The 12,948-nt window shown below is 34.5% G+C and overlaps 1 protein-coding gene across 2 annotated transcripts in view; it reads left to right on the forward strand.

Annotated features, from left to right (window-relative positions):
* Window positions 1–12,948, forward strand: part of NUP153 (nucleoporin 153) — a 64,945-nt gene that overhangs the window by 50,224 nt on the left and 1,773 nt on the right. For both annotated transcript variants that reach the window (XM_006909241.3, XM_006909240.3), the window contains 4 exons: window positions 2,037–2,231; window positions 4,099–4,983; window positions 7,301–7,657; window positions 8,337–8,609. In XM_006909241.3, coding sequence (XP_006909303.1) covers window positions 2,037–2,231; window positions 4,099–4,983; window positions 7,301–7,657; window positions 8,337–8,609 — 1,710 coding nt within the window. The remainder of the gene's footprint in view (window positions 1–2,036; window positions 2,232–4,098; window positions 4,984–7,300; window positions 7,658–8,336; window positions 8,610–12,948) is intronic.

The following is a 12,948-nucleotide window of genomic DNA, read 5'->3' on the forward strand; positions in this document are numbered from 1 at the left end:
AATAAGATTTCAGAATCTTCATTCTGAATTATCTTTCCCTCACCTGACACCCCTCCTTCCCTTAAAAAAAAACAAAAAAACAAATCAGCCCTTGATGCATGCAGGAAACCAAAATTAATTCTGAGTTGATGGGAGAATAAAACTTTGTGTCAGGCAGTGAATTGTTACATACAAAGCAAGGAAGCACATATATGTACTGAAGAATGCCGACTTCATCGTATAAATGATGAGCCATCATTTTAAGTAGAAGAGTGATATAGTCAGAGTTGTATTTGTTAAATCACTTGGTGGCTTTTTGAAAGATTTGAAGGTGGCAAAATTTGGGGACCAGAAGACAGGTTAAGAAGTTCTATCAATAATAATAGGCAAAGATAATGGTGATGTGTACTAATGAAATGGGAGGGAGATGTGGAATAAGGTACAGTTGAAGATGTTGGTTTCAAGCTGCTAAAGTTGAGTTTTAGTTATATGTGAGGTCTTTGGATATACTGATAATGGACTCTCTGGGCTAGAGATAAGAGATTTGGGAGTCATTAGCCCACAGTTTTCAAAAAGGTCATGGAAATAGAGGTGATGGAACATGAATGAGGGGAGTAAATAGAGAAGACAGCCTAAAACTGAGCTCTGCTAACTTAAGGGAGTGGCAGGAATAAAACTTGGAACAGTTAATTTTTTTTAAAGAAATAACCAGAGAGGAAAAACATGGCACCGGTTGCCTCTTGGATGGATGGGTTTAAGGGAACAAGACCAGAAGTCTCCGTAAGAAGGCTATATTATTCAAGAAATGAGGGAGTCTTGAACTAAAATAGCAGTGGAAGAGTCAGAAAAAGAGAATGAAATAGACTTGAGAAATATGTAAGAGAGAAAGATCCATCCAGCCAAGCTAATCAAGTGGATAGTAGAAATACCATCTAAGAGACCACAGGATGAAGCTCAGAAGTGTGGATTGCAGTTACAAATCAGAAAACTTTTCTTGGTGATTAAAACTACCAAAGTATATTAGAGTTTGTGAGAAGGGCAATGGACCAAAGGTGATACCTCAGGGAGCAATTTTATTAGCAAGATGGAAGAGAACATACCAATAAAATACGAAAATCAGGTAATTGGGAGAAGTGACAATTGGAGAATATTTGGAGAAGTTGGGGTGCCAGAATGAATGGCTCTTTTCTTAAAACTATATTTCCTTTTCATGTATTATGCTTTGCTAATAAGCCTTCCTCCTTGTGCCACCTCCTCTCCCAACATACTTGCTAGTTCTGTGTAAAGATTTAAAATTCACCTCTGTGGATCCTTCTCATGCCCTTTAGTCATTTCTTCATTCTTTGTTCTCTGGTATTAGATCATTTATCACTTTATATCTTGGTGATGGAGCTACTATGCATTTGTTTTACTTTCCCCTTTTTAGAACTTGAGCACCTTTAGAAGTTAAATAATATTTTATTCATCTTTATGTCTGCAGAGTCTAAGCTCACTTAATATCTGTTAAATGGTTAGCTTATAACAAATGCCATGAACATAGTAGGTGGTGTCAAGTTGAATTGCAAAGTGGACAATAGAACACTTCTACACAAAAATGATTATTTCATAGACAGAGACCTGTACTTTGAAATGTTGAATTTAATGTGGTCTGTGGCTATGTATTTTATGTTAGACATTGCTTGCAATTTATGTCCTATGTTTTATAATGCTGTACTGTTTGAAGAAATTTGACAAAGTTTTTAAAGAAAAATTTAATCTTTTAGGCTCTTGATTTGCAAGCATGATTTTGTTTTTTAAAAAAACCACAGCTATTATTCAAATTTGGCGTTAAGAGGGTGCTTATCACTGAGCAAGTTGAGTGTGAGTTGCTCATTTATAAGATTAAAAGAAATCTAAGATGCGTATACTGTTTTAAAGATGTAAAATTTATATTTCTGGCATTTTCTCTGTCCTAATAGTAAACACTAATAAAAATTGAACATTGAGGCTTAGTGGTGTCACTAAGATGTTGATGTAATGCAAATTAGAATTTTCATGTGTTCTCCATTGTTTTTTAGGAAGTTCAGTACCTACTTCAAGTAGCAGCACTGTTCCTGTCTCTCTGTCTTCTGGAGGCTGCCTAGGATTGGACAAGTTCAAGAAACCTGAAGGAAGCTGGGACTGTGAAGTGTGCCTAGTGCAGAATAAAGCAGATTTCACCAAATGTGTAGCATGTGAAAGTGCAAAGCCAGGCACAAAATCTGAGTTTAAAGGTAAGGCATTGGTAAAGTGCCTCTTTGTATTGCCATTTTAAAGTGAAATATTTGCAGACAGCTTTAGTTTTTAAATTATTCACTATTGAAAATTCATGTAAAATAAAGTATTGTCTTCGACTTTTAGTTTGCATATATCTCTGAATTAGTGTAATGTTGGACTTTTGGCTGGTCAGCAGTGAGGTGTTTTTTTGTTTGTTTGTTTGTTTGTTTGTTTGTTTGTTTTTTGCAGCTACGTAAAGAACTATTACACATGCTGTTACTGAGTCTGGGAGAATTTTAGCTTTTTGTTTTTAGTTGTTAACAACCCTTTGGCTCTAGATGAATTTCCTGACTTTTATTTGACGGAATTTACACTCTTAGAAGCTTATTGTGAATACTCAAGACTTGGCTTTGATGTCCCAGAAAAATAACTCTCAGTATTTAGTTACATAGATATAAAGGAAGAACCTCTCAAAATAATATACACTAAACTATCTGGAGGCCAAAATTTTCAAGTCTTTATGGTCCTGTATGAATTATTTTATATGAGACACATTCCATTCAAAATTTTGATAAAAGCTTTCAGAAGATCACTGCTTCTCAGTCCACTCTATTTCCTTGTGTAGATGTTACCTCGTGGTCCGTTTCACATATTCTTTACCTGTAGTATAGTAATTACCATGCCTTTAAGTGTGTCCCTTTGAGGCAGAGGTGATAACTAATTATTATCTTTGGTGCTTTTATTCTTAGCTTTCTATGTGATATCACTTATTTTAGAGACCATGTGGATCGCCGTTTACTCCTGAGATTCTGATACATTTTTTTTTTGCTAATTTTCTTAAGGAAAGAAAGCAGGGTAGATAATCATCAGAGGGGGAAGATGAGGGCTTGTAAAACTTGGCTGTCATTTGTCTTTATTTGCACATGAGTAAGCAGAATAATGGATAAATATCTTGGACCCTTTAATGATTCCTGTTTTGAGGCACTCAGTCAAGTGCTTCATTTCTAGTTTATTCAGCTATAGAAAAGCACTATGAAACCAAGACTTTGGTCTTGTCAATATAGTATTGTTTATCTTTTTAAATATTGCTTCTCATGTAATTCTTCTGGTATTTTGACACTAAAAAATATTTTTAAAAAATATTCTTGGGTAAATAACACATTCACAAGACTTAAAAATCAAATTATGATAAAAGCCATAGTAAAAAGTCTCTCTCTTGTCCCCATTGGCTCATTTTTATCCTCCTCTATCAAATAGCAACAATTAGTCTCATAACCCTTTCAGAATTTCTTTATGCACATCATAAGCAAATATACTCTTATTCTGTATATTCTTCCATCTACCTTGTTAGAAAAGGTTGAATACCATGTTGCCTTTTGTCTTCTTGATTTTATGGTGGATTAACTTGGACATAGAGCCTTCATTCTTCATTTATGGCTGCCTGGATTGCATATGGCATTTTGCATATTTCTAAATTTAGTTTAAAGACTCAGCTGTAGAATTGCTGAGTCAAAGGATATAAATGTTTGTAATTTTGTGGTAAATATTGACAAAATGCCTTCTGTAATTTTGTGCTAATTTCACACACCCACCTGCAGTGTATAAAATGTCTGTTACTCCTAGTCTTGTTGCCAGCATTGTTTTATGAAACTTGTTTGATCTCTGCCAGTCTGATAGATGAAAAGTGGTATGTTTGTGTAATCGTGAGGGTTGGGATGTAGTTCCCATGTTGAATATTGGGCAGTTTGATTTATATTTACTGTCATTGTTCATATTCTTCAAAGTAGGTCTTTTCAAATTTACTCCTATGCCCCTTTGGTTTTTAAGGTTTAACATTTTGTTCTAGAGGATAACATTAATTCAGTGTCTTTTGTATTTTTGAAGGCTTTGGCACATCTTCCTCAACTTCAGATCCAGCAGCCCCAACCTTCAAATTTGGTATCTCGTCATCCTCTTCTGGGCCTTCTCAGACTTTAACAAGCACTGAAAATTTTAAATTTGGAGATCCGGGAGGCTTCAAAATAGGTGTGTCATCAGATTCTGGGTCTTTAAATGCAATGAGTGAAGGCTTTAAATTTTCTAAATCAACAGGAAATTTTAAATTTGGAGATTCATCTGATTCTAAACCTGAAGAAGTTAAAAAAGACAGTAAGAATGATAATAATTTTAAATTTGGACTTTCTTCTGGTTTAAGCAATCCAGCTTCTTTAGCTTCATTTCAGTTTGGGGTGTCTAGTCTCGGGCAGCAAGAAAAGAAAGAGGAACTGCCTAACACTTCATCTGCAGGCTTTAGCTTTGGTACAGGTGTTATTAACCCTACTCCTGCTGCTACTAACACCGTAGTGACCTCTGAGAACAAGAGCAGCTTCAGCTTTGGAACCATGGAAACCAAGAGTGTCTCAGTGGATCCTTTCACGTGTAAGACATCAGAAGCAAAAAAAGAAGAAATCCCTGCTACCAAAGGAGGGTTCACTTTTGGCAATGTGGAACCTTCCCCTCTGCCATCTGCCTCATTGTTTGTTTTGGGAAGGACAGAAGAGAAACAGCAAGAGCCTGTCACCTCTACTTCTCTGGTGTTTGGGAACAAAGCTGACAATGAAGAGCCAAAGTGTCAAACAGCGTTTTCCTTTGGCAACTCAGAGCAAACCAAAGATGAGAGTTCTTCAAAGTCGACCTTTAGTTTCACTATAGCAAAACCATCTGAGAAGGAATCTGAACAGCCAACAAAAACCACTTTTGCTTTTGGAGTTCAAACCAATACTACAGCTGGTAAGTAGTAAACATTTTTTTTAAACACAATGTCTTTGCTTCTGGAAAGGTACAGTAAGTCAAGGAATGGTTTACACTTAACATAGTTGAGAGAGACCAGTAACAACTCTCTGGGGAGGAGCCTAGAATTTTCCATTTTAACTGCTCCAAACCCCTATGACTTTGAGGAAGTTATCTACGTATCTGATTTTGAGAAATACAGCTCAAGGGAAAGCCCACAATATTGCACAGTTGTTCCATGTCCTTCTCCCTTCTGTTTGGGCTTTTATAATCATAATTGGCATATGTTATTCAGGAAAACAGGCATTTTTTTCTTAAGCTCATGAAATATTTTCTAACTAATGAAATTAGTTATCATTACAGATAAGGATAACCAGTAGTCATCAGGCATTTAAGGAAGATAGACATCAAATGTAATTAACCCCTGAGAAATAGAGACAATTATGAAAACAAAAATCCTGATGAAAAAATGAAATAGTACATATAAAAGTTAAAAGAAATGATTGGTAAACCAAATTATTCTGTGGACTGAGTAGCAGAAAAAACATAGCTGATATAATCAGATTTGTGAACTGGAGTTTTCCAGAACACAGTGCAAAAGTACAGAGAGATTGATCCAAGCTAGAGCCACAAGTTCCATTGGAATAAGAGTTTTAGAAGATGAGAATACTATGGAGGAAATATTGAAAAAGTGACAAGACAGTTTCCTAGATGTAATGAAAGACGTTGGTCTTAAAAATGGAAGTGGTCCACTCATTTACAAAGACCAGTGAAATTTTAGGACTCTAAAGCCAAAATCCTGAATACTTTCAGAGAGAGAGAAAAGCTCTTGGCCACAAATAGTTATCAGATTAGCATCAGATTTTATATTGTAACATCAAATGCTAAAACAGTAGAGCAATGTCCTCAAAGTGAATATGATTTTGAACATAGAATTCTATCATTAGCCACTTTTATCAGACATAAGGGCAAGATATAGATGTTTTCAGACAAGCAAAGAATCGAAAGTCAAACACCCATAAACACTTTTAAATAATAAATTGGAAACAAAATAAAAAATAAACCTGAAAGAAAAATAGTATGAATTCAGCAAATAGGTATGAATAATTTTTGTCTTCTTAAATTTTCACTTGGAAATTTTTAAACACCCTTCAAAGAAAGTAAACTGTTCTTTGGAAAGGAATAAAAGTGAGATAGAGTCTAATAAGATTTAATTATGATATATCAATACTATTTCCATTGTAATAGACATTCTTAACCTCCCAGATACTGATTTGAAAGGGAGCCAACATGCTTCAGTTTCTGTAAATCATATTAATACTCATACCATAATGTGACCAGCCCTGTCTACTAGACAGTATTGAAGCTGAGACATTATTGGAAGAGTTTTTTAAAAAGTCTTCAGTAAGGTGGTTGGATTCAGGATCATCATATAAAAAGAAATAGCTTTCCTCCCAATTAGTGGTAAAGAGTTGGACATTATCTCATTTGTATTTAATAACATTTCTAATTTGTATTTTGTAATAGCTACAGAACCTGTTACATACTAACATAAAAAATCATTTAATACTTGTTCCTGAGTAAGAACATTCCTCTCCCTCCCAGTCCCTACTATCAATATAATTTCATTTCTTAGAGGAATTTTTTGTGGAGCTTGACAAGCTAAACTACTTCTAAAATTCACTTGGAAGGGAAATGCACAGGAATCCTGGGGAGAGGGGCAAGTATGCAGACTAGTTTGCCTTACTAAATATCAAACCATATTATAAAGTTAAAATAAGTAAAAGTCTTGTAACAAGAACTTTAGAGGAAACAAAATGCACATGTATTTAGAAAATTAATGTCATAAAGGTGGAGTTATACATTAGCGAGCAAAGAGTACACTCACTAGTCAATAAATGCTGCATAGAAAATTAACTATCATTTGGATAAATTGAAGTTTTAATCTTGCTAACATAAATTGAAGTTTTAATCTTGCTAACATAAATTGCAAAATCAAGTTTATTAAAGTGCAGCTGTCTGCAACTATCTGAATTTGTTATCCAAACACAATATCCGGTTAGGTTTGGATTTAAGGCATATTTTTTATTACTCTGAATTCTGAAGGTTTTCCTATGTAAGACAGAAAGTTCATAAGCCATAAATGAAAAGATGGATATTTTTGACTACATCAACATTTAATATAACATGTCATATGATGAATGAGTGAATGAATCTGTATAAAAAATTCTGTTTTTTATGAATTCTGTATTGTAGGGTAGAAGAAAATGCTTTCTGTGATTACTTGTTTAAAATTTTTGTTTTTAATTTCTTACAGATCAAGGTGTAGCAAAGCCAGTTTTTAGTTTCTTGAACAACAGTTCCTCTAATTCAAGTACACCAGCCACTTCATCTAGTGGCAGCATATTCGGTAGTTCTACCTTTTCCTCCAGTGCGCCTGTGACCGCCTTTGTGTTCGGACAGGCCAGCAATCCTGTAAGCAGCTCTGCCTTCGGTAACTCTGCTGAATCTAGTACATCTCAGTCTTTGCTGTTTTCTCAAGATAGCAAACCAGCAACCACATCCAGCACGGGCACCACTGTTACCCCATTTGTCTTTGGTCCAGGAGCCAGCAGTAACAATACTGCCACCTCTGGCTTCAGCTTTGGAGCTACAACCACATCTAGCTCTGCAGGTACTTAAAAAAAAAAAACACATACGTGTCTTACTTGGATTGCCTTTAATAATACATATATCAACTCTTAGAAAATAACATTTTTATCACAGGTTATCGCAAAATGGCATGGATACCTTTAGGTCATCTATACGCAGGATGTTGTAGTTATTCACTGTCGGGTACAATGTACATTTTGTGTCCAAGTTTAGTATAATTAACTCTTGGAAGGAATTTTTCTGATCTCAGCAAGAGTATCATCTTTAGTTTTTCAAAGTGTCCTTTTTGAAATGTTAAGTTGTAAGTAACCAGACCCTGGAGGTTATTTTATTAGACATCAGTCCTCATTATGCAATATATACCAGATTACAACACTTCTGGAATGTGATAAATTTCTGATAAGAGGTCAGTTGCTTTTTTAGATATATTCCTTTCGCCCAAAAATCTTGACTGTGAAGGTGGGGAGTTTTGTTAATAGAAGTTTTAGTTAATATGGATTCTATATAGTTTTACTAAACAGTGCTAGAATTGTATTCCTACAATTCTTAGAATCATTATTCAAAACTTGGTGGGATTTGTTCAGCAAGGTAAGAGAGTCTGAAAAGAAGCTCGAAATTAACTTTTTTAGTATATAGAGATTTCTTTAGGATTATCTCATTTTAGGTTTCATGGTGATTTAAGTATTTCTTTGGGCCTCTAGGATCCTCCTTTGTATTTGGTACTGGACCTTCAGCACCATCTGCCAGCCCAGCATTTGGTGCTAATCAGACCCCAACATTTGGACAAAGTCAAGGTGCCAGCCAGCTGAATCCCCCACGCTTTGGATCTATATCATCTTCAGCAACATTATTTTCTGCTGGTTCTCAGCCTGCACCACCTACTTTTGGGACAGTGTCAAGCAGTAGCCAGCCTTCTGTGTTTGGACAACAGCCTGGTCAGTCGGCATTTGGCTCTGGAACAGCTCCTAATTCCAGTGAGTGTGTGGTAGTGATGTAGTTTGTATCTGCACTTAGGTTCTATATGTATTAAATATAATTTTTTTCTTTGAACTTTGAGACCATTCATGTTGTATTATTTTTTTATTGTGTTTTGTCCACAGAATAGAGATGTGTATGTTTAGTCTTACCTATAAACCACAATCTAAACTTTGACCTAATTTTAAGCATTTTTAAAAGGTATTAAAAGCATTTGATTAAAATGTGCTTATTTCTCAACTCTTTGATTTAGATATTGGATTCATTCAGTCTCATTTCTCCTCATCTGAATTTTGGGACACTAGCCTAGATTTCGGCTGTAGTGTTTTCTAATCCTCTTGTGATTAGATTTACCTCAGGATGTTATACCCCAATTCCAGTACTCTTTCCTGAGTCAGTCCAGCCAAGTTATGACCTTTTTTATTAGATGATACTAGCCTTTTCACTTGACTTGCATATTTAAATAAATATTCCTACAGTTTATAAAATATGGATAATCACATTGTATTATGACATTTCCTCAAAATTGCACTGCGTATATTTTTCTAATTGTGAAATATAATCATGTAGAAAAGCATGAAACAAATGTTTGTTTACTACCTTTTTTGTATCTCTCTTTGATCACATTTCTCTCTTTAATGGATGGATAAGCCAGGAGATTTTCTTGGGTTTTATTGAAAGTTAACTACTTATATATACATCTCTAGAAAATATAGTTTTGCGTAATTTTTAATATATAAATGGAGCCTTATTCTATTCAGTCATTTGATTTTTGCTTCTTTCACCGTATCTTATTTGTAAGGTTCATCCGTGTTATTGCATGTTTGTTCATTTTCATTGCTGTAATCACTTTATGAATATACTACAGTTTATCCACATACTGTTGATGAATGTTTGAGTTGTTTTTAGCTATTAGGAAATGCAGCTCTGCACATTCTTGTATATGTTCCTTGGGGCACATGTATATTTTTCTATGGTCTACATACCTGGGAGAGGGATTGCTTAATTAAAAGGTGCACATGCGTATCTTATACTTCAGAGAAGATAATACAAACTTTCTGATGGATTGTTCCAATTCACATTGTACCATCTTTATATGAGGTTTCTCATATTTGGATTCTACACGATTTCATTTTTTATGAATTATTTTTAAAAGATTTTTTGGGCCATTTTTCTGTTTAGTGGTTTTGCTTTTCTTGTTGATTTATAGGAGTTCTTTTATGTATTCTGGATATTAGTACCTTGTCAGTATATGTAGCAAAATTTCTCCTGTTTTATGACACATGTTAACCATTTTAATCAGAATTTATCGATATTTTTTTTCTCCCAGTTTGGAATTGGAGAATTTAGCTCTTTCACACAGGTAACATTTACCTTAATCCTCCTAATACAGTAACACTATATAATTAGATCAGTATTCTGAGTATGCAAATGCTGTGTGGTATACTGTGATTTTCTTTCCTATACAACATTTTGTTTTCTCTAGCATAAATGATTCCCTCTTTGTTAACATTTTCTTTGTATTTATCATTAGTTATAGCTAACTCTTCTCTCATTTACACAAAGCTCTTCTCAGTATTTTCAAATACATTGGCTGTTTTTCAGTATCTGAAAGAACTCACAGAATCTTCTAAATTGCTCCTCCCATCAGGCTTTCTGTTGAGGCCTACTGTTCAACTGGGGTCTTAGGGATCTCTTTTTACCAATTTTCTTGGAGATTCCTTTTCAAGGAATTTTTCTTTCCTGGATGTGATGTTTTCCTCCCTCTTTTTCTTTTGTTTTGATAGAGCCAATCTTCTCATGATTTCTTAAGGATTCAGGGAAGAAAAATTTGAGACTTTAGATTTCTGGAAGGATCTTTATTTTGCCCTATGTTTGGTTGAACAAAGATTTGGATTGGAAATCATGTTCATAATTGTGAAGGCATTTCTCCATTGTGGACTTTCTGGCCCCCAGAGTAGCTCCTGAAGTCTTCCTTGATCTTTGCTTTTTGACCTATTTCTTTTTTCTGGAATCTCATTAGAATCTTTTCCTTTATCTCTCATGTCCTGACTTATCAGAAGGATGTTCCTTGGTCTGAATCCATTTTTATCCATTGATTGTGTAAGGAATTTAGTTATGTCCTTTTGCGAACTTCCATTCTTGGGAATTTTCTTGAATTATTTTCTTTGAAGATTTTGTGCCACATTCTTTTAAAACTTCTGTTCTCTCCTTTTCCCCTGACTCTTTGTCTGTCTTTTTTTTTGCTTTCTGGGAAGATTTCTTCAATTTATCTTTTACTACATGTTCTGTTGAGATTTTACTTCCACTAGTATTACTTTTTAATTTCCAAGTGTTCCTTTTTGTTAGTGGATGTTTCCTTTTTATATCCTTCTGTTTTCAGTTCAGAAAGGTTATATATTGCTCTTGAAGATATTATTGATGAGGGTTTTTTTTTTTTTTTCTTAAAGCTTTTGCTTAGTTTTCTTCATATTGTTTTTCTCTATTTTGGTCTTAGTTTCTTATGAAATACTTTGCTCAAATGTCTGGTGCTTCTTGATTGTCTACTCATAGTTTTTTGAGTTATTAAAAATTGTAGTGATAATATTTAACATGAGCTCTACTCTTTAAGTGTACAATACAAACTTATGTTGTGCACTAGATCTCTAGAACATACTTATCTTGCATAACTGAAACTTTATATCCACTGAATAACAACTCCCATCCCCTGCCATCCTTGCTCCCACCTGCCACCATTCTTCTCTCTGCTTCTGTGAATTTGGTTGTTTTGGATACCTCATATAGTGAAATCATGAAGTACTTATCCTTCTGTGACTTGCTTATTTCACTTAGTGTAATGTCCTCTAAATTTCATCCATGTTTTTGCATATTGCAAGATTTCCTTTTTAAAGGCTGAATATTATTCCATTGTATGTATGTATATACATTATTTTCTTTATCTGTTCATCTGTCACTGAACATTTAGGTTGTTTCCGCATCTTGGCCATTGTGAATAATGCTGCGAATGAACATGAGAGTCCAAATATGTCTTTGAGATTCTGATTAAAAATTTTTTAGATATGTTTCTGGAATGGAATCATATGGTAGTTCTGTTTTTAATTTTTTGAGGAAACTTCAGACTGTTTCCCGTAGTGGCTGCGCCGATTTACAGTCCTATCAGTAGTGGATCAGAGTTCCCTTTTCTACACATCTTCTCCAGCACTTGTTATTTCTTATCTTTCTGATAATAGCCATTCTAGCAGGTATAGTGATATCACATTGGGGTTTTGATTTGAATTTCTCTGATGATTAGTGATGTTGATCATCTTTTATATACCTTTTGACTATTTGTATGTCATCTTTGAAGAAATGTTTATTCAAGTTCTTTGCTATTTTTTTAATTGGATTATTTTGTTTTGTTTTTTGTATTTTTTTATTGTTGACTTAGAGGAATTCCTTATATTTTTTTAATATTAGCCCCTTATAAGATATTTGGTTTGCAAATATTTTCTCCCATTCTACTCATTTTATGAACGTAGGACACCTAAGCACCACATGATAATTTGTTGTACATGGATAAGGCATATAGATCTTGAATTTTATTGTAGATTTATATGACTTCCTATTTGCTTGGGAAGACCTGGACTTTAGTATCTTCAGGTCTTTCTGATTCCCCAGAGAAGATTCTTCCTATTCTCTGACCTGGAGGGTGTGTACATCCTGATTGCCAGTCTTCTGGGAGCCCAGTCAGAGAGAAAGGCTGCAGTTCTCAATGTTCATTATATCAGCCCTGCACTTCCTTAATCCTTCTGTTTTCAATATATTGTCCTTGCCTTTAAACTATGCATGATGATCCCCAGTCCAGAGACCTCTCCAGTGAATAAAGCTCTGGTTTTCTGCTGAGGTAGAGGAGGAGAATGACTATCTTGTTTGGTGTTGGGGAGGCATTGAGTTGCGTGTCTGATTCTACCATCCTTCCTCGTTTTTTTTTTTTTTTTTAAGTCACACCTTCATCCTCACTTCCAGAGGTATCTAGAGCCTAAACCTTTTGGTTATGTTTATTGTAAATAGAATTTCTTCTTTGCTTTCCCTGCCGCTAGTATAGTATTCAGCTTTAGTGAGCATTCCAGCTTTTATATTGTATTGCTGTTGTCTCCTCTCTCCCATCTTTGTAAAAATCTCTTTACTGTTATTTTAACATAATTTGTTTGATTCCACTATCTTTAACCAGAAGTCCACTCTGCCCCTTTTTCTTTGGTTATGGGTATGTTGGGTCACTTGTTGGATGGTATTTTCTGTGTGTCAATGGAGAAAATACTTAATTTTAATTTTCTTTAAATTGACCATAAGACAGATAGC

The sequence above is a fragment of the Pteropus alecto genome, unplaced genomic scaffold, assembly GCF_000325575.1.
Source record: "Pteropus alecto unplaced genomic scaffold, ASM32557v1 scaffold121, whole genome shotgun sequence".
Classification (NCBI taxonomy): Eukaryota; Metazoa; Chordata; class Mammalia; order Chiroptera; family Pteropodidae; genus Pteropus; species Pteropus alecto.